Source organism: Asparagus officinalis, chromosome 3 (assembly GCF_001876935.1).
Source record: "Asparagus officinalis chromosome 3, Aspof.V1, whole genome shotgun sequence".
Classification (NCBI taxonomy): domain Eukaryota; kingdom Viridiplantae; phylum Streptophyta; class Magnoliopsida; order Asparagales; family Asparagaceae; genus Asparagus; species Asparagus officinalis.
Window position 1 is genome coordinate 103,275,461 of NC_033796.1, and position 23,762 is coordinate 103,299,222.

The 23,762-nt window shown below is 35.7% G+C and overlaps 1 protein-coding gene across 1 annotated transcript; it reads left to right on the plus strand.

Annotated features, from left to right (window-relative positions):
* On the plus strand, positions 835-21,900 carry LOC109835474 (WD-40 repeat-containing protein MSI4-like). The gene is given in 16 exon segments (XM_020403452.1): positions 835-1,015; positions 1,018-1,048; positions 5,787-5,850; positions 6,211-6,297; positions 7,222-7,284; positions 8,396-8,461; positions 8,566-8,640; positions 9,190-9,265; positions 10,630-10,837; positions 13,542-13,623; positions 17,346-17,419; positions 17,612-17,723; positions 17,847-17,921; positions 18,967-19,046; positions 20,572-20,671; positions 21,520-21,900. Coding segments are annotated over 16 exon segments (1,371 nt in total). The 5' UTR covers positions 835-942; the 3' UTR covers positions 21,625-21,900.

Below are 23,762 nucleotides of genomic sequence, written 5' to 3' on the forward strand. Positions count from 1 at the left end.
CCATATTCGGAGTTTTTCAAATTCAAACTTGAATACTCAGTAGTTGATAAATATTCATGAATATTTATCGAATATCAAAGGATAATGATTCTGCTAAAGAATTTGATGTTGAAATAATATTTAAATTTATTAATAAAAATATTCATTTATAATTATGATATTTATTTATTTATTTTGAATATTAATTTCAATTATCTATGTCTCTCGAAATTAGTATGTAGAACTTAAGCAAAAAATGATAAGTGGGTTGAAAATATAACATAATTTGCATAAATTATATAAATGATAAGCAATAAAATTTAATTGAATATTTGATAATAAAATGAATGGAATATACACCTGGTTAAAATTCTATCCGTTCATGAATTCGAATGCTAACAATTATTTGTTTAGTGCTAAATGGACTATCGAATCAAATATAACTATCTGATTCACACTTATTCTCTAAATTGTTTCCATTCATTTCACTTTTAAATTTATAAACTATTCTATGTAAATATTCAAGACTTCTTTTCAATTCTTTAATTTAAATATTTTTTCTTTTGAGTCAATTTCTCATTTTTGTGTCCGTGGAACAAATTAGGACATAAAAAAATTTGTCCACATGTGCATTATATGATAAAAATATTTGACAAGAGAAAAAAATGAAGATATTCAATTACCTACATTGCGCGTGCATTAATAAAAGTTAAAGTGTTAATAGTTCTAAAAGTCTTATGCTTCTTATCGGACTTGAGCCCGACAGTCCCTAAACGGGGCCACAAGTGAATATAGGAGGATCCGACCCGTTTCTTTCCCCAAAACAAAAACCCTAAAATTCTCAGTGCTCTCTCCTGCTACTCGAAGAGCGAAGAGGGTTTTGGGGAAAAAATCGAGAGGAGGGAGAAAGAGAGGGAGGAGGTCTTGAGGAGAGAGAGAGAGAGAGAGAGAGAGAGGTTGAAGATGAAAGATAGAGCGAAAACAGGGGAGACGAGCGTCGACGAGAGGTACACACAGTGGAAGTCTCTGGTGCCGGTGCTAACCTCGTCTGGCCTTCACTCTCCTGCAGGTACACCGCACCGCTATCTCTCTTAGGGTTTGCCGCTTTCGGACTGCATTAGGGTTTTTGTACCGAAATCTAACCAATTAGGGTAAATTTGGCTGATTTGTGGAGGTTTATGGGATGTTTATCATAATTTTTTGGTTATTTTTTTTAGGAATGTTTGTTTGATTAGGTATTATAGGTGAAGGAGGTGATTTTAGAACGTGTGTTGATGTGGTCTGCGAAATTTCCCCAAAGATACCATCTTTGGAATGGTAAGAGAACGTGGGCAACTAAGAAAAATAGTTTAAGCTATAAGGGAAAAAATGGGTTTTGTACCGTTTTCGTACCATATTAGGGATTAGGGTTTTGTACCGAGATTGAACCACCTTGGCTAAATTGGGCCAGTTTGATTCTCGTGTTGGAAAGGGACAGCTTTTTCTCTAGCAGTGGTGTTTTATCAATTGCCTTTGATCATAGTTATTTGGCTAATTCCTGCAGGTACAACACACCGCTCTCTCCCCTCTTTATATACAGGGGTTTCCAATTTCAGATCACATTACTGTTTTTGTGCAAAATCGGATCACTTGGGGCAGATTTGACTGATTGTACTCTCTTATGTTGGAGAAGGGTGTCTTTTTAGAAGTCATATCATGTTTTATCAATTGGGTTTGTGGGCGTATAGGGATTTAGGGGTCTATTATTACTATTGGTTATCTGTTTAGGAATATTTGTCCTTATTTGGTTTCTAGGTTGTGTTTGTTGTTGATAAGAAAATCTGTGAGAGAGATATTGGAGAACTCACCTTAGAAGCTAGTTGTTAGAGAAAAGGAATCCAAATATCTAATAAACCCATAATGATTCCCCATATAATCAAATGTTGGGTAAATGGACCCTAATTTAGGGTTTGCCAGTTTCATGTTGCATTAGGGTTTTTGTACCAGAATCTAATGACTTGGGTAAACTAGATTTAAAAATGTGGCTACCTTATGTTGGCAACAACGGGGTATATCAAGTAGTGTGGTGTTTTATCAATTTGGTTCATGGGGTTTCAAGGATTTGGCCTTCTATCATAATTATTTGGTTACTTGTTCGTTAATGTTTCCTTTCATTTGGTTTCTAGGTTAAAGAGGAGATTTTAAAACAACTTTTGTTGTTGGTAGCAAAAATTTTTGTCTAGTTGTTAAGAGTGATCAAATCCAAATCTCAAATTAACCTATAAGGATTCCCTATTTAGTCTATGTTGGACTAAATGTACCTTATAAGCTATCACACTTCCACAATCCTGACAGCCGCACAGGCTGGTTTTGCACTAGTCTAGTATTGGTCAAATATTGCAATACGGACCTTACCCCTTTGGCTTTGTACTAGACAAATACTGTAATGTGAGCATCACCATTTGCTCCAAACAGCAATCCTAGACAAATACTGTAATATGAGCATCACCATTCGCTTCACATATTTGCAATTGAGAAGGTGCGGTTAGCACTGCTAATGCTTACATAAACCTAGGAGAAGTCACCCCTAAAAGCTAGTTGTTAGATGGAAGCAACCGAGATCTCTAAAAAACCCACATCACATTTCCATCTAATTTGCTTCCATCTATCAACTAGCTTTTAGAGATGTGGGTTTATTAGAGATCTCTAATAAACCCATTAGTCAATATATTGCAACTAGGAAGATGAGGTTAGCTCCGAGACCATTTGTAAAGACCTAGGATTAACTCATCCATAAAAGCTAGTTGTTAGTAGTGTACTAAATATTAGATTGGGGCATCTCAGAGAGAAGAAAAATGCCATATTGATCGGTGGATATTGGAGATTCAGATATAATTAGTAGATATCGGGGTTGCAATATCAGATAGTGCATTCATGCGTTCTCTGTGCATGGTTGTTGTGGGCTGGTTTGTCTGCAGATGCACATACGCGTAACATGTGTAGGTGTTTGCGCATGCATTTGTGTGTGGGCTCATGGGCGGGTGTCTATGCAGATGCACAGGGGTGTACGTTTCTATGCATGTGGGTGTGTCTGAGCGAGCGAGTTTATGTGTATTATAGATGTTCATACTTGATGCCATTGGAGATGGAGTTGTGGAAAGATTGTATCTGTTTTTCATGTTTATTGAGGATGGATTTGTTGAAAGATGGTATTGTTTTTCATGTTTAAACCCTTAGGTCATGTTTGGATTGGGTAGTGTTTTGAGGTAATAAGCCTTTATCCCTTAAACTAAAATAGTTGAATGATTGGGTCAAAATTATGGGAGGGATTAGGCTGGGCTACTTAGTCCTTCAAAACTAAATAGTCAAGAGACTTTGAAAAAACAAGGGAAGGGAGGGGATGTTATTGTAGTCGCGAGAATATTTTCACTTGGGATGAGACCTTAAAATATCAACTGACCCCTTTCTTAAAAATTAGCTAAGGTTTGCTCTCTGATTATTTAGCTCACCCAATTTTGTGAATCACAACTCTGGAGAGCGTGGAGCATGTTAGTCATGGCAGCAATTTAGAATGGAGAACTCAACTCCTTCGATTAATTTTTATAACGTTAATGAACCCAAGACAAGAGTAATGCATCCGTTTTTATCTAGTATAGAAATTTTCTTATGTTGCCTTTGCTGCAGGAATGTGGTCCGATGTAAAAATATCTCATTTAGCATATTTCTCAAACAATAGCTAGGTTACAACTATTTTGCTTCATATTTGATTGGGCTATATCCTGTGTGTATTGGACTTTGTAGTACTTTCTTTTGTCATACTTTATAGAATTATGTATTGGTATGTGTATTATTTTATAGTGTTGTTCAATCAAATAGTTTTGCATTGGGCAACGTTTAACATCCTTCCAAACTTTGTCAAAATTCCCTCAAGACTTGTATAGTTGCTAGGCATAAGGGTGTTGTGGACATTTGTTGTTATGTCCTAATCCTATACCACCTTATAATGATAAGTACATATGTATTGGAGGTGTTTATAATAAATTGAACCAAACAGATCATTGAAAATTTAATTCATTATAGTCTATTGGATTATTTTATCCCAAGATTATAATGAGATAAATTAATCCCAGAATAAAATAAATCCCAATCCAAACATTGTCTTAAATTATTAAAAAAGTTACAAGTATGTCCAAATGTATATTGCTAGAACTTGATCTATTTTGTATACAACTTCAAGTTATGACTCTTTGTCATCTTGTAGGCTAAAGCTTACATAGTATTAATGATGAAAATGAAGGAGGGGTGGGGGGATGGGGGCTGTTTAAATGGCGCTATGGAAAAAGAAACTTATCAACAAGCAATCAAAAAAGATAAGGGCTTATTGTTAGAAAAAATAGTGATGAATGCATGGTTAGGGCAGTGTTGCTGGATTGTTAAATAGTTAAATTAAAAGTCTAACTCACTATAGTCTACTGAATTATTATATCCCAAGACAATAATGAGTGAAGTTAATCCAGGAATAAAATAAATCCCCAATCCAAACATGGTCTTAAATTATTAAAAAGTTAATAATATTTCCAAATGCATACTGCTAGAACTAGATCTATTTTGTATATAACTACAAGTCATTACTTTTTTCCATCTTCTAAGCTAAAGCTTACATAGCATCAATGATGAAAATGAATAGAGGGGTTTCAATGGTGAGAAATCTGTAGAGAGAGAAACGTATCAACAAGCAATTAAAAAAAAGATAACTTATTTGTAGCATCAATTAGTGATGAATGCATATGGGGCAGTGCTGCAACACAGTCCTCCTTTTAAGGCAACATGATTCACCTTAAGGAAAACGGTCGGGTATATAAAAAGCAATAAAACTTTTGCAAAATAATTTTGTCTTAATTAAACCCTAATTTTCTTCTTTTACTTATCTATATAAGTGGATATTTGTTTGGGTTTTTAGACCTCAATTGAGCTCTAAATCCAAACTTGATCCTGAATACAAATAAAAGCATATCGATTTTTTGTAACCAAAATGCCACACACTATATCGTGAAAATCCCAATATTTTACCAAAAATTGCTAAAAGTGATAAATGATAGTGAAGCCATATTGTTTGTGTAAGCCTTATAAAGGACTCATTGGCGATCGGCCATGTTGGTCGATATTGAAATTAATGGTTGTTAGACAAAGGGAACCCGAATCTGTAATAAACCCACACTTGACTCCCCTTTTGTCAATGTGAGAGTAAATGTACTTCGACAATTTTTGTTTTCGTATTTGAAAGGGTAGGGGAATGTGGACAACTAAGACGAAGAGCTTGAGTTAGGAACAAACTTACAACTTGAAGTGCCTAGCTAGGGGCTATCACCACTTCACCTTTTCTCCCATCAAAATTGCCATGGATTTGTGAATGACTTAAGGAAGAATAGGTCAAGGTCCGTTGACTGGCCGTCTACATGATCTTATTAGCCAGTGTCTGAGGTGGAAAACTAGCTATTGGAGAATCGTGGTAACTAACTTGGGGGAAGATAAAGCAGAGAGCATTCTTAAATTGGTTAGAGATCATTCTTTTAAGTTATTTGTATAGATAAAAACATTGAATAAATACTTGCTATCTATGTATTACGTGCAATAGTTTTTTTGTTTCAGTCCCTGGAATGGAATTGAAGGCTCCTGTCTAAGACGACATGAATTTTTTGTATTGCCTATTCATCTGCTATCTATCTATTTATATGTTTGTTATGTATGTTACATTTATAATAGCTACCAGGGTCGCTTACCCCTGTGTACTCATCAATAACTTCTGATTTTTTTTCCTTTGCTAAAAGGTGGGGTCCACAACTGGAGAAAGCCACATACAAGAATCGTCAACGTCTTTACCTTTCAGAGCAGGTAGTGCTACTTATCTTAATCTAACATGGGTGTTGAAGGATTTCATCACAGCTCTTGAGCTATAAACCTTTTGGCTTCATGTATTCGGACTTCGAGAACATGAGGCTTAATTGGTAGTTGTAAATGCTGTTTTAGCTTCTCCTTAAATAAACAAATTAGTCTCTGCATAATATTTCATTTACCTATATTGTGGACCTTTTTAACTTGTTAATTGGTGAAAAATGAAACAATTACTTAAGTGGCTTCCTATGTAAAATGACTTTGCTGAGTAAATTGACCAATATAATTTTGCATTCATAACTGTCTGGCTGATTATTGTATTCACTGGTTCCATGATCTCATTACTATCCTTTTTTGCAGACTGATGGCACTGTTCCAAACACTCTTGTCATAGCAAATGTTGAAGTGGTTAAACCGAGGGTTGCAGCTGCAGAGCATATATCCCAGGTTGTTTCAGTATTTTATTTATTTATTTATTTACGTACTAATCATCTAGTTGACTCTGCTTTGCTTGAGGTGGTCCACATATAGTTTAAGGTATACCATGTAGACCATGAACCTGTTAAGCTGTTTTCTCTAAGAAAACAGCAAAGAACAAATTTAAGTTGTTCTGTATGCTCTGCTCTGTCTTTTCTTTTTCTTTTTGATGCATGTTGGGTTAATTCGAATCATATGGTATATGATGTCTTGAAACATTGTATGCATATTTGTTGTTTTTTCATTTGAATAATGGTTGCCCTTTTATTTTTGTACTATTTTTTGGCCCAATGCCATTTGGTGTTCTTTTTTTTTTTGGGGAGCAAGTGTTAAACTAATATATCTAGTTATCATTCTCAAGTTGTCTAATCCGGTAGTTCCTTTAGATGATTAGTTGGTCGAATGCAAGTTATGATGGGAAATGTTTATATAGGACAATGTACTTCTAGTTTTGCTTTCTTTGGATGATATTAGTGTATATCATATGTAGAAGTTCATACTTTATGCTTTAGCATGTCCGATGCATGTTGACTGAAAAATTTAGTTTTGAGCATTTCAGTTTGGTTTCAAAGAGTTCATAACTTGATACACTAAACTTGACCAAAAGACAGTTTTTTGCCTACAATCCTGGTACTTAAAAACAGTTATTTTGGTAGTTTTTTGCAGAGATGGTCAGCTTTTTTGAGTTCATCTTTGATGCTGCACACAAATATTAATGCACAATTGTTTGTTGAATGCATTGATGAATGTGCCTGAGATTTTTTTTTCATATATGACTTATGCCTATGATGCAGAAATAAATGTCACAAAGTTTGTTCTCTCAGTACTGTAATTTTTTGCGCTTAGAATGATATAAATCTTCATGATTATAATAGCATGATAATCACTTTGCAGTTCAATGAAGAAGCACGTTCTCCCTTTGTGAAAAAGTACAAAACTATTATACATCCAGGAGAGGTATAAGTTTATCAAACCCTTGCGTTTCTTAATCTCACTTTTCCTATTTTTATTATGTTTAGCCGGTGGTATCTGAAAATAATATGCATGATAAATGAATTATGTGCATAGAATTGCTTTCTTTAGTTTTACTATATTAAGATAAGTCAGGGAATCCATGTTTACTAAGCAAAGCACTGCATTCTTGATGTCTTTATAGATTTTTGGAACTTAGTTATTCTGCAGCTTGGTAGTTCAAATTTCAAAATACTTTTTAGCTGATACATGCTAAGCGAAAAGTAACTAATTGATTAATTGTAGCCAACTCTGTTCGACTATTTAATACGATAAAATGAGGTTTTGCTACAAAAACTATCTTTATGCAACCAGTGAGTTACAGAATTAGAAAAACACTTCGTGTATGCTATACCAATCTTTCGTTTTGCAAGAATTGTGTTAGAGAATGTCTAAGAACTTTTTTCCAGATGTCTTCCTTACTAGATATATGTGAAGATGGATTCATAAGCAATATCTCTAAATGACATGGTTGGCTCGAGGTCTAAGATTTATTTTTATTTTTTGAGAAAAAGTTCAAGGTCAAGACTTATCTCCATTATCTAGAATATATTGAACAAGTGCTTGGATCTTATATCCTATTGTAGCAGTCATATTTCCTGTGGTGCTTTCAGCACTAATGCGGTGCTTGCTAAGTGCAAAAACTTTGAATGACATTTTCTTTTTGAAACACCTGGTTCCCTGTTCTATTTCTTGCTGAAGATGGCTACCATGCAGATATAGGCATCCTACATACATATATTAAGTTAAAGTATAACTACTAAAAATGTAGTCTGTTAATTGGTCTGAAAATGCTATGTTAGTTTGGAATAAATGCTAAATGATTCGAAGGCCTAGCCCTTTTGGATTATGTTTGGACATCATTCTTGTGCACTGTTGAGGGCAGAAGAACCTATCTTTCAACTTGTGGAATATTGTTGAAACTTAGGTCCGAGTCTCTGTCTACCAATTCCAAGATTGTTTCGTTCTATTTTCAGATAGGAATTGTTCTAATTCTGTTGAAGTTTGTTGAGTTATATGAAATTTAAGTGCACTATTGACTGGTGATGTTGTGCAGGTCAACAGAATCAGGGAACTTCCGATGAAAAGCAATATAATAGGAACTCATACAGACAGTCCTGATGTATGCTGTATTCTTCTCTCGTCTACTTGCAATAGCTTGCAATTCACAGTTATTTTATGCAATAATATGCCTGCTCTTAATCAAACTTTTTTGCTGCTGGACAGGTGCTCATTTGGGATGTGGATGCGCAACCAAATCGTCATGCTGTTCTTGGAGCTGCGGATTCTCGTCCTGATTTGGTCTGTTACTAATGTTATTACCTGGTCATGTGCATCCCCAAATGTTATCCTGATATCTAATATATAATATATAACATGTAATATATCAAGTGATATAGAGGGGTCTGAGGGAGCTTATTTTTAGAATCTTTTAAGATATGTTAGCTTTTGGTAGCTTTTATGATAATTTTTTTATAAAAATTGTATGGGTACAAAAGTCATTTACTTAGTAAAACCTAACTTATCTGGATGAGCTATACACTAGTAACTAGTTTTCCATACGTTGGGGAATCCCTCCTTTTTGAAATGGTATTTAAAAGCTAACTTGAGATGTTACCAAATAGTTAGACGTGGAAAAGCTAGAAGCTATTTTCACAAAATAAGCTCTCCTAAATACGCTCATAATGTGTCATAATCCTTGATAGTGGTAAGGTTTGGTGTTGAAGGACAATGTGTAACTTGCACGGGAATCGAAATAGGAGGCAGTTAGTTTCGATGTTCTCACAGATAGAGACTTTTGCTCTTTCAGTGACTTAATTGTAAGTTAGTAACTCAATGGTTGACTTGCAGGTGTTGACAGGGCATCAAGAAAATGCAGAGTTTGCACTTGCCATGTGTCGTTCAGATCCTCTTGTTCTATCTGGAGGTCGGATTTTGGCATCTAACCATTATAATTTATACCGCGATTCAACTTTCTTTATAAGCATGAAGCCTATTCATTGTTGCAATTGCTGTCTGTTTCTAAGTCACTGCAATTAAATATCATGAGTCAGTATGATGAGTTTGTTTGCTTTGAAAAATAGAGGAAATGAGATGTTTGTTCTGTAACATTTCTGTTGTCCATAATATATACGATGAAACACTGAACAAGGTTTCGAAAGAGATAGGATGCAGGTCAGGCATTTCAATTTATGCCAAGATTCCCAGGACTAAATGGAACTCTATGATAATGCAAGTATTGGATTCTCTGTGTTGGAACGCTTTTTGTTCATGAATTACTATATTTTTCTGTCTAGAAGATTTGAGAAGAATCCTTGGGAACCAGTTAGATACTAAAATCCCACTCGATAAATAATCTAGGCTAGCTTGCCTGTATGGAAGTGTCATTATCATTAGTCATTTTGATATACTCCCATGGTAATGGGCAATCCATATAGCATTTTAAATCTATAAAAATTGCCCAATTTTGGTAATCTTTATTATGCTGAACTTTTAAGTAAATCCCTGTCAGTTATAGGCAAACTGGGGGTTGCTGATTGTAGGTACTACTGTACTAGAATTGCTTCATTTGCATCTTTATTGCACAGATAGAATTGTTTTATTTGCATGTTTATTGCGTAATCCAGCTAGTTAAGCTTTTGACATGGTAACATAACTAGTCCTTCATCTAAGGTCTTATATGTCTCAGGTTAGAAGGACATTGGTTTCAGTTTAAATGTATTATTACCTTGGTTATTTTACCTTTCCAAGCAAGTTATATTTCTGGAGAACCCTTTCAATATGGAAAAATGGATCATGAAAAGGGGATTTTAGAAGGATTTTAGAATTGCTAATTGCTTCACAAGCGTTTGTGGTTCATGGCCCAATTTCTTAGCTTTTAGATAAAGTAATGATATGATACTATTGAACTGATAAGCTGTTGGGTCATGCAGTTTACGATTATGCCACCAAGCAATTATTACTTGGACAATCTTGTGGGTTGTGATGCAAAAGGAAGCGGATAATGCTTACTATAGGTTATGCATTCATCTCTTAGGATAAAGCGTCACGTGAAATGAAGCGGATAAAGCGTCCCTTGAAAATGCATCTCCAATTTCCTTCTTATTTGTAGCCACGTCTGATTCTTGTTAAGATCTTGTAGTTGGTCTATTTTTTGGAGTGGAATTGGTAAATTTCTGGTTTATTTGCGTAAAGGTATTTTGGTAACGTTATTGTACTAACTTTATCTTTGGCAAGTTTTCACCCTCGTCTCTGCTTGTTCCTCATTGTAATATGTGTTAATTTTTGCAGGGAAGGACAAATTAGTTGTCTTATGGAGCATACAGGATCATATTTCCTCTTTATCAGACGCCTCAGCTACTAAATTGTCTGGATCCAGTGGCAAGCAGCCCACAAAAATCGGCGAGGAGAAAAATTCAGATAGTCCTAAAATTGAGCCACGAGGCGTATTCCAAGGGCATCAAGAGACTGTTGAAGATGTCCAGTTCTCTCCTTCCAGGTATCTATAATTTCTAAAGATGCTAGATATGCAATTATCTCTCATTTTGTTTACCGTTGTATTCAATCTTTTGCCTCTCAAAAATGGAGTGGCCTTATATTGTTTACTCTAGAAATGATGTATTCTAACATCTTAATGCTAGCCATTCGTATACTTGATCTTGTTTTTGAAAATAGACAAGCTCTCTGGTTGCTGCAAATGGATAAAATATCTAGCTACTACCTAAAAGTGTGAAGAATGAAGATTATTAAATTAAAACTGTTTGGTCCATTGTACTTGTTTGGTTTGGCAGAACTTAATTTAGCCAATTTTTAGGCACTCCCTTCCTCTCCCAACTTCCCATCCAGTTCTACCACCTTCATCACCTCTTCTTAGCCGCCTTTCCACTTTGTCATTCTCTCTTTCCATTATGCCTTTTTGGTTATCTGAGAAAGCTAAAAGAGAGCTCTACCGGCATTGGATCTATTCTAGCAATAGGTAGCGTCACCCTTTTTGTCTAAATTTCTTCATGACTTCCTGTGCACTATAAGCTAACTCTACGGAAACAGATTGAAGTGGATAAGGGTGGCATTCTTGAACTTGCACTGCTCTCGTTGTTCATTGTAGGAAAGAGAGGGGTGGTGTCTGAAGTTCCCAGTTAAATTTTCATTATAAGTATGCTCAAATTATTCTATAAGTTCATAGTTCCAAAAATGCATGTGCTGCAATTTCCATAGAATCCAAGGTTAAGCTAAAAGTGGTGAGGAACCGCTTAGGCTTTTTGGTGTTTTAGCGGCAAAAAACACCAATAATAGAAGTGGTCCAATTTAATTATATATAAATATGTTGGAGGAGAGGACTGCGAGGAGGAAGTGGCTTAGACTGCAGAAGGAGGTGGAGGAGCTTCGACGGAAGATGTTGATGGTGAGCTTCGATGAGGAGTTCAAGAGGAGTTGATGTCGTGATGGTGGTGGTGAAGGCAGAGCTTTTTGGAGAAGGATTTGGAGGTGGATGTGATGACAGGGGGCGGATTTGTCAGTGAGAGGTGGCGGAATTGGCCGAAGGCAGTGGACGAGATGGCTGGACCAGGAGTTAGGGTTAAAGTTTATTTTCATCCAGAGTTGCAAAAGCGGAGAGGAGAGAGAGAAGTAGAGGGTTTTACGTAAGAAAGTGGGTCGTGTTTGGGTCGGGCATAACATGAACTTGTATTTGTTTTTTCACAGCATTGTTAAGCTCTTAAAAGCGCTTTTTGATGCTTTTACGAGCTTTCTGCTATGTTTTTGAGCAGAAAGTAGCAGAAAGCGCCATGTCTGCTTTCAGTAGCCGCTTTTGACGAGAGTGGAGCGGTGAGGCACCGCTTCCACCTTGCGGATCCCTTTAGTGACCAAAAGTGGGATTTGTCTCAACACTAGAATCAAAGATGCCCTTACAGGAGTTTAATTTGTGTTTCTCTCTTTACCATTGTTTTTGAAACATCTTATAATAGCCTCACCATTATAAAATTATTCATTTTAGTTGCATGAGCGTTGCATATGCCAAAGATGTTTTATTTTATGGTTTTTCTCATATTAGACGCTAGTACAATCATATTTTTATATTACGCCTCCCCATCTTCCTATTTATAGTTTGCATTCTCAAATTCTCTTTTAATTTTTTTAATTGCTCCTCAATTTTGTCCTAATCTGTTATTATGGTGGGATTAATTCTTAACCGTTGTTAGTAATCCCTTGATACCTTTGGTTTTACTCCAGTGACTGAACTTGGAAGAGGAGAGTGGAGAGTGAACTAGGGAAAGGAGAGAGAGAGGAGAGATTAGGGAGAGAATCTGCTTAGAGAAGAGAAAGACGTGGGAGAGTATAGGTCCATGGGAGTTAAACAAGTGTAGTACAGCCTAACCAAAGGCACTAAGGGAAATTATCATTTCTTCACATTTAAGCACACCATCATAACATGGACAGAATTTTACTTTAGGTGTAACTGAGAACATCTTAAAGAATTTTGGGCAATTATTAAAAAATACGAGGATTGAGGGCATAAATATATAAAAATATGATAGAGCTTAACATCTAATATGAGAAAGCCCCTTTATTTTAAATAGGGGTAAAATTCGGACATCTCTTATAATTTTGTTTTACAATAGAGAATCGTGTCATATTTATAAATTTATCATGATGCCCTCCTTTATTTTCATTTAATGAGGATTACTTGTTGGAATGAGCTAATTTTCTAAATACCCCTAAAATATATCAGATCACCATTCAGTTTATTGCGTCATGCTATTCAGAACACGCAACCAAGATTTCAAACTCCAAGTATCTCCCATGGAAGTCGGTTGTGTCAAGTGAACGATACACGAGACTTGTGATAATTTCTTCTTGCAGTTGGCAAATACAATTTATTGTGCATGCTATTTCAACAATACAACTAATGATTCCAAACCCTGATTTTTCCCAATGGAAGCAGGTTATGTCAATTTTAAGCTACATGAGGGGCATCATGATTTCTTTATAAATGCATGATTTCTGGGATCTTAAGCCAAAATAGAGAAGGTGTTAGGAACTTCCCCCTTAAGATTAACCCCAAGCTCGGTCCGTTTATTATGCATTCTTTTTGGTGGACCTTAAGCCAAAATAGAGGAATCTGGAAGTTCCCTCTTAATAGTTTTCTAATTTCTTTTGTGTATTATTCGTGCTTTTGATATTGACATCTTTTTATTGTGTTGAAGTGCACAGGAATTCTGTAGTGTAGGTGACGACTCTTGCCTCATTCTCTGGGATGCTCGTGTTGGTAGCGGTCCTGCTATCAAGGTAAGGTGTTTCTTTTTGGCTGAGAGCACATGTTTCATAGTAGTAATCGGTGTTATTAATGCACGAGCCTCAATGCGGGGTGCAAAGCCAGTTTACGTGCACATGCGCAATGCGCAATGCGATGCGCACGCCCGAGTGAAGCGAGGCGCACTACACATAGAATTTTCCAGGATATAACAAACATGCATAAAGAAATATGTGATCATGAAACTTCACATAAAAAAGATATCAATGACTCAAAATAAATAATATAAACTATCAAAGTCATAAATAGAGTCTTAAGTCATAATACTAACACGCCCAAGTATTCACTAATATCGATGAAAGTTAAGTAATCTACTATAACAAAGCAAATAAGTAGCAAGATAATAGTCTAATGACTCTAATCATCCTCCTCAACAACAACATCCCCTTCAAGGGGAATATCTTCTTCAGTTTCCTCTACTTTGTTAAAACTCTTCATTTTCCGACTCTGAAAGCGGTTCCCTCCTTCTCGATGATGAACCACCACCACCACTCGAAGATCCCAGACCCCTACAATATTTATGAGTCTCAAAAAATATTAAATGAACAATGTAGCAAGCAACTACCAGCACATATCTAATAATCAACCAAAGCTTAGTGAATATTACTGCAGCAGCAAGCATAGGGCAATCAGTTCTAACTCAAAAGTCTCAAACAAAAGAAAAAGAAAGCCAAAAAAAAGAAGAAAAGAAAAAGACGAAGCAAGAAAAAGGAAAATGAAGAGAAAAGAGAAGAAACGTACCTCAGAGCTGGATTTTGATTGTTGCTTGTGGATCTCGATCATCGCTGGATGATATTGAAGAAAAAAAGGGAACAAAAGCGTAGAAAAAGAAGCCCTAGTTGTTATTTAGGATTTGGATTTAAATGTTAACTGGGTCCATACCTAATAACCCTCGAATCTGTTTTAAAATATGAAACAACATCTAAGTTCTTGAGGTCATCGACTCCTGCAAGGCGCACAGGGGCGCGCACATGATTGAAGATCACCCAATGCGGAGAGCCAATCTTGTGCGCCGAAGCGCCCGGCGCCCGAGGCACGTGCCGGACAATGCTTTTAATAACACTGGTAGTAATGATCTTTTGCACCTCTTACCCCTCCTGCTAGTACCTATACCTGATTTGTTTGTTTGTACCAAGCATTGAAACAAATAATGAGGAAATAACCTATACATTGCAACGCACAAGAAGAAATATATCAATTAATGTTTGGAAAATATGGCATCTTTGAACCCTATTGTGCAAATTATCCATAGTTATCAATTTTTTTCACTGTTTTAAATATTCGCGACATGGGCGATATATCGGCTGATTTATCCTTTCATAAGGCTTGCCACAAAATGATATGGTCTGTATGTCCTTTACCGCTTTTTGGCAATTTTTGAGCAATATAATCCTTGACTTGGCCAGCACATAGATGGATATGCCCTTTTATAATATTTCTTGTAAAACGATATGTTGTTTTTGGCAATTTTTGGGCAATATATCGTGACTTTTCTGATATATCAGGTGACATTTTGTCCTAACAAATTGGCAAAAATGTTACAGTGGTGATTTGGATTAGTATTTATTTTAAAAGATCAGTTTGGATTTATGGTTCAATAAAGGTCTAAATCCAAACAAATATCTGCTTATGTAAGTCCAAAAAGAAGAATTAATGCTTAACTGAGACCAAATTCTTTTACAAATGGTTTGCAATAGATAGTACCTTTCTTCACAGTTTCTTTCTTTAGTGCATCAAGAATGAATATCTATGATATAAATATGCACATTATCCGATATGACACTCCAATATTTAATAAGTATCCCCGATATATCCCGATATCTACCATCTACTGTGGAATTTTTTTCCGTCCGACATGTCCCTGACATCTGAAATTTAGGATACCGCTTCTTTGCAATTGCTCATAATTCTTTATGTACCTGTTTCTTTTATAGTCATAGATACATGTATACACAACTTCATGAAAGATTGGAATTAGCGCATCCTTTTTAAGGGTAGAGTTGTCCGCTGGTGAAATACACAAGCACATCTCCACGCTAGTAATACAACATTGAAGTTTTTTTCTTTTGAAATTGATAATGTTTACGACACAGAAGGCAGATGCAATCATTGTGATATCATTATGTCTTCAGAATTTATTGCTGGAGATGTGTACTTCAATTAACTTGTCAATGCTAATCAATTGAAACATCTATTTGATGAATGAAAGGTTATCTTCTGAAAGAGGAGTGGTTATATTACCTTATTAAGTGAACCGGACAACATGTAGCCCAGTCTTGGGCGTGACCTATGTTTAAACCATAGTTTTAATGTCTTGGGTGTGACCTATGTTAAAACCATAGTTTTAACCTGGGAGCCTGACTTGTGTAGTAGACCTGATTAGTTTGACCACATTATTATAATGAACTTAGTGTATGCGGAATTTGAATATCTTTCGTTTTTCAAGGGGGAAAACGCATACTAATAATCTTTTTCATAGATAGAATAGAATAACCTAACTTCTTATTAGGATTGATTTCATCGTACCTTTTGTTGAGAGTTCTTAACCTCTGTGTATGTATTCATTTAATTTCAGATACTTGTTGGTTGTAACTTAGTTGATCGGTTAATAATCATCCTTTTTAATCTATGTAAAGTAAATATGAATTGGTCAATCTTAATCTGTCCCATAGTTATTGAGAAGACAATCCTCCTTGTAACTTTAGATACTAATTAGTTATAACTTAGTTGATCGCTAAAATTGTCTATTTTTCCACATAATGATTAGTCAATCATAATCTGTCCCATAGTTATTGAGAAGAATATCCTCCTTGTATGAATTTTGGATTTATTCAAGCAGCCTTTTCTTTTTTGAGATATGAGTGCTCATAGCATTCAGACTAATTCTTTTCAGTAGATGTTTATTTGATGTTTGTTCTACATATCGAAGAGTACCGAGATGGATGAGTAAACTTAATTAATTTTGGTCACATGCTTTATAGTTGCTGGAATATACATACATAATCCTCATCCCTCATCCCAACTTCGGAGGTTTGGTGCAGTGGCAATGACTTTAAGATGGTATCAGAGCAACCCAGGTTCAAATCCCCCTTGACACAAATTTAAAGCGGATTTTCAAATAAATGACACCGCTGCATGAGTCAAGGTCTAGGCCCATAGAAAGGGCACTCGACTTGTGGGGGTATGTTAGAATATATAGTATAACTCTCAACCCTCACCACAACTTTAGAGTTTCGGTGCAGTGGTAGGGACCTTAAGATGGTACTAGTATGACCCAGGTTCCAATCCCTTGGCCACTAATTTAAAGCGAATTTTCAAAAAAATAAGACTGCTGCATGAGTCCAGGTTTAGGCCCATGAAAATTGCAGTCGACCTGTAGAGGTATGTTAGAATATATAATATAACCATTGACCCTCACCACAACTTCGGAGTTTGGTGGAGTGACAAAGACTTTAAGAATAGTTTTTAATGGAATATCACCCTGCTTATGCTGTCAGTCTGAAGCAAAGATGATATCTGGTTTGCATTTACAATATTGTAATTGTGACAGTTAGCATATATTCTTTTTTTTTTGTCCACCTAATCATTACTTGGAGCGGCTTACACTTTTTTATTCTCTACTTGTGTTTTTATCAGTTCACTCGAAAGAATTTAGGATATTGCTTTGGGTAACATCGAATCTTGGCTTCAATGACAGGTAGAAAAGGCTCATAATGGTGATCTTCATTGTGTTGATTGGAACCGCCATGATGAAAATCTTATACTGACTGGGTACGAGGCATGGCGTCCTTCTATTTAACTTTTCTACTGTAATTGGCATGTCATATGTTGTTTAAATTACTGTTCTTACAGCATAGCGCTAGAAGTTTTATGATATTTACTTGGCTGTTTGGCTTCAATGATTCAATCTCAAACTAGTCTCACCGTCTTTTATAAGCTTCATTTGTGATATTGTCTTCTCAGATCTGCTGATAGTTCTGTTCGTTTGTTTGATCGTCGTAAACTGATTTCTGGTGCTGTTGGATCACCTTTGCATATATTTGAAGGTCACACATCACCGGTTCTGTGTGTGCAAGTAAGTGGTTCATCGATTTTTATTCACTCGTCTTTTTAAGTTATTATTATTTTTGGGTTGTTTTATGATGCTCTTTCATACCTTTCTTGGTTGACTTTTAACTATTCCTAATTGTTCTTCCAGTGGTGTCCCGACAAAGCATCAGTTTTTGGTAGTGCTGCAGAGGATAGTTTTTTAAATGTTTGGGACCATGAGAAGGTAAATATGATCTTCCATTTTCTGTATGCCTCAGAACTAGAACGAGTTAATAAAAGATACAATGAGTTAATAAAGATATTTAGCTTGCAGATTGGAAAAACCAAATAATGGTCTATAGTATATCACGCTAGTTTAACATTTTTTTGTCTATTTATTTGGGAGGGGAATAGTTGGTTGGAGTGGCACAAATGGTTATATAAGATTGGTTAGCGAAAGGAATTAGGAATCCTTTCTATTTGTTTTTATGATATATGGTATGTGAATTTTATCCTTCAATAATAGTATATTCTTGTTATCTTTGTCTGGTATCTTTTAGTTCTTTTAGTTATTTATTTAGGTTTTTCACTGTTGAAGGAGGGAAAAAGAAAAGTGGGTGAGCATATGGTGGTCATTCTGTAGTCAGAAGTTACAAGCAAAAGTGCTTCCCAAGAGTCTTCATTAGACTCCTTTAATTTTGATAAATACCCATCATTTGTTCTTGTATGTGGCACTCATTGATAACTCCAGCTCCTAATATGTATACCGTAGTTTGCGTCTTCATACTAAATAATTCAAAATAGTTGGCTACATCTCATTTTTATCCAGAATCACAAGTTACTAGGCCTAAACCTCAACTACTCTAATGACAGGTCAACTCAATCCTTGAATGAAGTAGGTTGACTTGACTTTATGCAGGATTGACATTTTCACTCCAAATGGTGGTGGTTATTATATGCTCAAGTTCATTAGAGATGTTACTTGTATATGTTTTGGTTAGCTTCCACCAGCTGTATTTCATGCTGTGTAGGCTTACATGAGATGTACACTGTAGTTAATGTGGAAATTCGATCTGTTTTTAATGGTTATCATCATTCCTTTGTCTTACTTGCAGCATGCTTCTGTTATTACTGATATTTTTGTTATCCCAGCAAGGAAATAATTATATATAGTTTATATGTGTGTGTGCACGCGCGCATGTCCAGTTCACTAATTTTGTGGGTCCATAGTAAATTCCATGTTTTTGAGACCCTTATATTTACTGAATAACGCTAAACTTCCATGTTAGGTTGGCAAGAAGCAAGATCAAGTGGGAACAAGGACGCCAAAATCACCTCCTGGTTTATTCTTTCAACATGCAGGACACAGGTGATAACCACTCATGTATACATGTGTTTATTCTACCTTTGAAGTAGAATGCTTTCGCATTTTCTTATGATTGAGATCAGAGTTCTGGTTCAGAACTATAATTATATTTAAAGAAATGATGGAATTAATTTCTTTTTTCCCCTTAAAGTTATTTTTTTCTGATTCGGTCCGATACTATGTTTTTTGGTATATTCTGTCTGAAGATGCAGTATTTTTGTTTAGTGTGTAGACTTTGACTATTTTTTTTAATAATGTTCTATTCAGTTTTTTTAACATTAGCATATCTTTTTGGTATATTCTGTTTGAAGATACAATAGATTTGTTTAGTGTGTAGGTCCTGAACATTTTTATTTTCTATTTAGTTTTTTAAACATTAGCATATCACTATTCTATTTATAATAACATTACTTGGTTAGCTCATCATCTTCTTTTCATTAGTGGTTCTGGATGTTTTCAACTGGAATTGTAATGTTCTGTTCAAACACTTGACGTTCTTCAGCAGGTTGTCAAGCTTTGTTTCAGATTCTCCTTTAGATCTGTATGATGATAGAGAATGTCTTTTAGTCGAATGATTTAGTTACATGCTCTAGGACAAGATGATTACCTTTTTATATGGAGAAAATCATGAGTTGGGTTTCTAGTAGCTCTCCACAGCTAGCTATCAGCTCTGTTCCATCTTTGTTTTATTTCAAGTCCACCATCTTTTGTTAGCATTATGATACTTTTTCCTTGTGGTGGATACAATATCAGTAGGACAGTTTCTAGATCATGCGAAGAACATCCCAACAATTACCATCCCCATTATTATTAGGATGAGGGTTAATATAACTATTACCGAATTCCCTCTCATGCCTTACCACTAGGCACTACCAAATTCCCTCTCCTGCATTGCTACCCTTGCGCACTGCATTTGTGAATCTAATTATCCTATTCAACCCCCCCCCCCCCAAAAAAAAAAAAAAAAAAAAACACACACACACACACACTCAACCGACACCCAAAGAAAGGGAGAAAACGCGCGTGCCTTACCACCAGTATACATTATGTTTCTTTTTATTCTAAGTCTGCCCATATCCATGAAAGGTCAAAATAATCTTCACAGGATGATATACTTAGAGTGAGTGCGACAAGCGTAAAGCTGTTTCTTCTTTGTCTTCTCTGTTTTTCGTGTGTATATATTTTCTGGTTTTTGAACTGACGCTTGACCTCTAGTTAGTGAACAGGTGGTGGTCTGGTTTCTTATTCAAAGGGAGTTGTGTTCGTGTCTTTATATTTTCTGGTTTTTTGAATTGATGCTTGACCTCTAGTTAGTGAACGGGCGGTAGTCTGGTTTCTTATGCAAAGGGAGTTGTGTTTCTCTAAGATGGTCTTGCTAAAAGATCTAGTTTAAATCTGTATGCATGCAGGAACTGATTACCTGGAACTTAAATAAATAGGTTCATGCTTGGTTGTTATTATTTCTGTAGTTAACTTTTCAGTGGTAACATTTCCTTATTGTAGTTTTGTTTCTCATCTTTGGCTGCAGAGATAAAGTTGTTGATTTCCACTGGAACACTGAAGACCCCTGGACCATTGTTAGTGTATCTGACGACTGTGAGAGCACTGGTGGTGGTGGGACTCTGCAGGTATGTTTGTGCTTATTTTGTTGAAAGTGTACTAGATGATAAGTTTGTTGCATGGAAATTGAGAATAAACAAAATTAAATATGGTATTTTGGTCCTAATTTATTGTCCCTTATTGTCCCTTTCACATTTCACATCATTCAATTCTTTCTATACTAGAAGGGGTTTAGTTAGCAATAGAGCCGAATTCATCTATGAGGCTCGAAAAGAATTAAGTTAGATTCATTAATTGTGGGATTGTTAGCTAACTATTTCCCTTTTGAAGTTCAATAGTTCTAATTTGTCATCTGATTTAATATTTGGTGCTTGCATTTAAATGGAACAATTGATCATATTTGAGATATCAACCTATCTGTTTGATAAGATACATGCACAACCAGGTAGCATCCCTGCAGATTCCATTAAGAACTAGAAAAGGTGAAAGGAAGACGAAACTATATCCATTTAGGCTGATAATTGTACCTAGTCATGCAATTTAGATAGCCAAAATCATCTACAACACGGACCAAAAAGCATCTACAACGCGGACCAAGCATCTTATATTCGAGTACCAAGCATCTACAACACGGACCAAAAAGCTTAAACAAGCATAAATGTGATGTCATTCTTTATCATTGCATGCATGCATGAGAACTGTCTTGCTAAAGCCTTAAGCTTCAGGATTATGGTGCTAGTGTTCCACAATCAACTAAATTTGCTTGCGAAATCTTTTCTACTACCTTTATTAAAAGTGCAGTGTTTCCGTAATTTCATCATAAAATTTGATGTTATGTGCGGGCTTTGTTAGCTAATATATGTCTTTTGTTTCGGTTTCTCTCTGCCCTCACGAGTTTACGTCGTGTTTAATGCAGATATGGCGCATGAACGACCTAATCTACAGGCCGGAGAGTGAGGTTTTAGAGGAGCTGAACTCGTTTAAAGATCACATACTATCATGTGCACCTCTTAGGACCTGAAAGCTTGGTTAGCATGCTCCTATTTCCCCCAGGGGTTCAATCTGGTGTCTTTGGAAGAGCACATATGTTCAGCATTTAGCATCTGTAATAACCATTTTAAGTTAATGTGGGATTGTATGTCATTAGATAGTAGTAAGCTATCATCATTGACAATTGGAAACTGCTTTAACTATTAACTGTTTTGTTGTTGTTGTTGTTGTCACTATTGCTGCTGTTGCTGCCTGCATTGTCATTGAGCAGTCATGAAACTGTGTTGGCTTAGTGTTTTCTAAATCTCAGTATCATGTGTTCATGAGCAACTTAGCATCATGCTTTCACTGATTTTCACAGCTTCATGTCTTAGTGGCCTCTTTGTAGTAGAAGGCTGGGAAATTATGTGAATTGAAGATGGCAGGTAGAAATGAATGAGTTCAATGTAGTCCATTGGTGTACTTGGTTGTAGAAGTTCTTGGAATTTCCTTTTTACTAATCTTTTATGTATTTCCATGGTATCTAGTTAAGGCTAAGTTTACCAATTTTACAGTTTGCTTTGTTAGGGGGGAATGCCATATCAGGTTGTATTTTATGTGCATTAAGTATTCACTTAGCTAAGTTAAATGCGATATATTTTTACAGTTTTTTTCTTTTTTTCTTTTTCCTTTCTATGCATTTTAGATACAAATGCCATTTTGTATTGATCGTGTTAACAAAATGCGCGCAAATGATTCAGGTCATTTAATTTTTTATGTAGGTCTGTTCCGACCAAATCAAGCAAATAACTTTTATTTTAATCAAAATACTACTTAGTTGTTGAGATAATTTATCTTTCATGTTTAATCTCTAACCATTTATAAATAGCTTTCAGTAATATTAAGATTAATTAATTATTGATTTAATTAACATAGAAAAATGTGCTTAAATAATTTCGTTAAACAAATGATCATTTTAACTTTGTAAATTGAGAAATGAGCAGTAAAGTGATGTGGCACTTAATAATTTTGAAATCTACCCCTCAAATCATGGAAACTCTGTTTAGGGTTGGACATAGTCTGGGTCGACCTGTGGACTAATCCGGCCAAGCCCGTCATTGGTCACAACTTGGCCAGCCCGTAGTGGGTCGGGCTTGATCCGGCTCGTGATATACTCAGGTCACGCATTGGGTTGGGTTTGGGTCTAGTCCTTGACCTGATATCAGAGAAATAGACTCAGCCCACCATTGACCCAGCTCGATGCAAAATAACGATCACAAGGATAGCAAACAAGACATTTTCTTGAAGAATTTGATGAATATAACTCGGAGGAATTCGGCTCTTTGAACATTAATGGTTAACATTTTTTTTCTTTTTCCCTATTGTATTTGTAATTTAAATTTAAATTAAAGGAAAGTTGTTAACTTCTTGTGGATGTAAATCTTTCTTCAAAGTCCAAACCATAGACATCTATGTTTGCGATGTTTTTCTGTATGATGTTTATCTTTGTGTGTGTATATATCATCTTATATAAAGAGTGAAGTAGCAAAAAAATTATTAATAGATATGAATACAAAGTTAATACAGTTTAGAAATTAGAAATGAAAAAATTAGGAAAAAGTTAAAAAAACCTATGGGCCGACCCATGACCCGTGGGCCGTGGGCCAACCCAACCCGGTCCACCCCTAGGTTGATCGTGGGCAGGGTAAGGTCCAATCTCAGACCCGGGATCAGAGAAATAGGCCCGGACTACTCTGACACGGGTAGCCCAAGTCAGACCTGGCTTGGCCTTGAACTCAGCGGACCGGGTCACAGGTCTGAATTGGTCCAACCCACGCCCACCCCTACTCTTGTTAGACCCGTAATTATTAGAAGCCAATTAGCCAAAATACCAATTTAGCCTATAAAGTGACACACTCTGACCAATAAGGCTTAAAAAATGGTACTGACGATAATAACACCTATAAATTAATACAGTTCCACTTAAATATACTCCGGTCACCAAAATTTTGATTTGTGCTAGAAAATTTTGAAACTTTGCATATATACCCCTCGTATCTCTCACACTTATAAATTTATCATCGAAATTAAAATATTTGCATAAAAATCTAACTCTCTTTCATTTTAGCTTCTCTCCCCACTTCCCTCACTTTCCTTCTCCACTTCCTCCGCTCCTTTCTCCACTTTTAA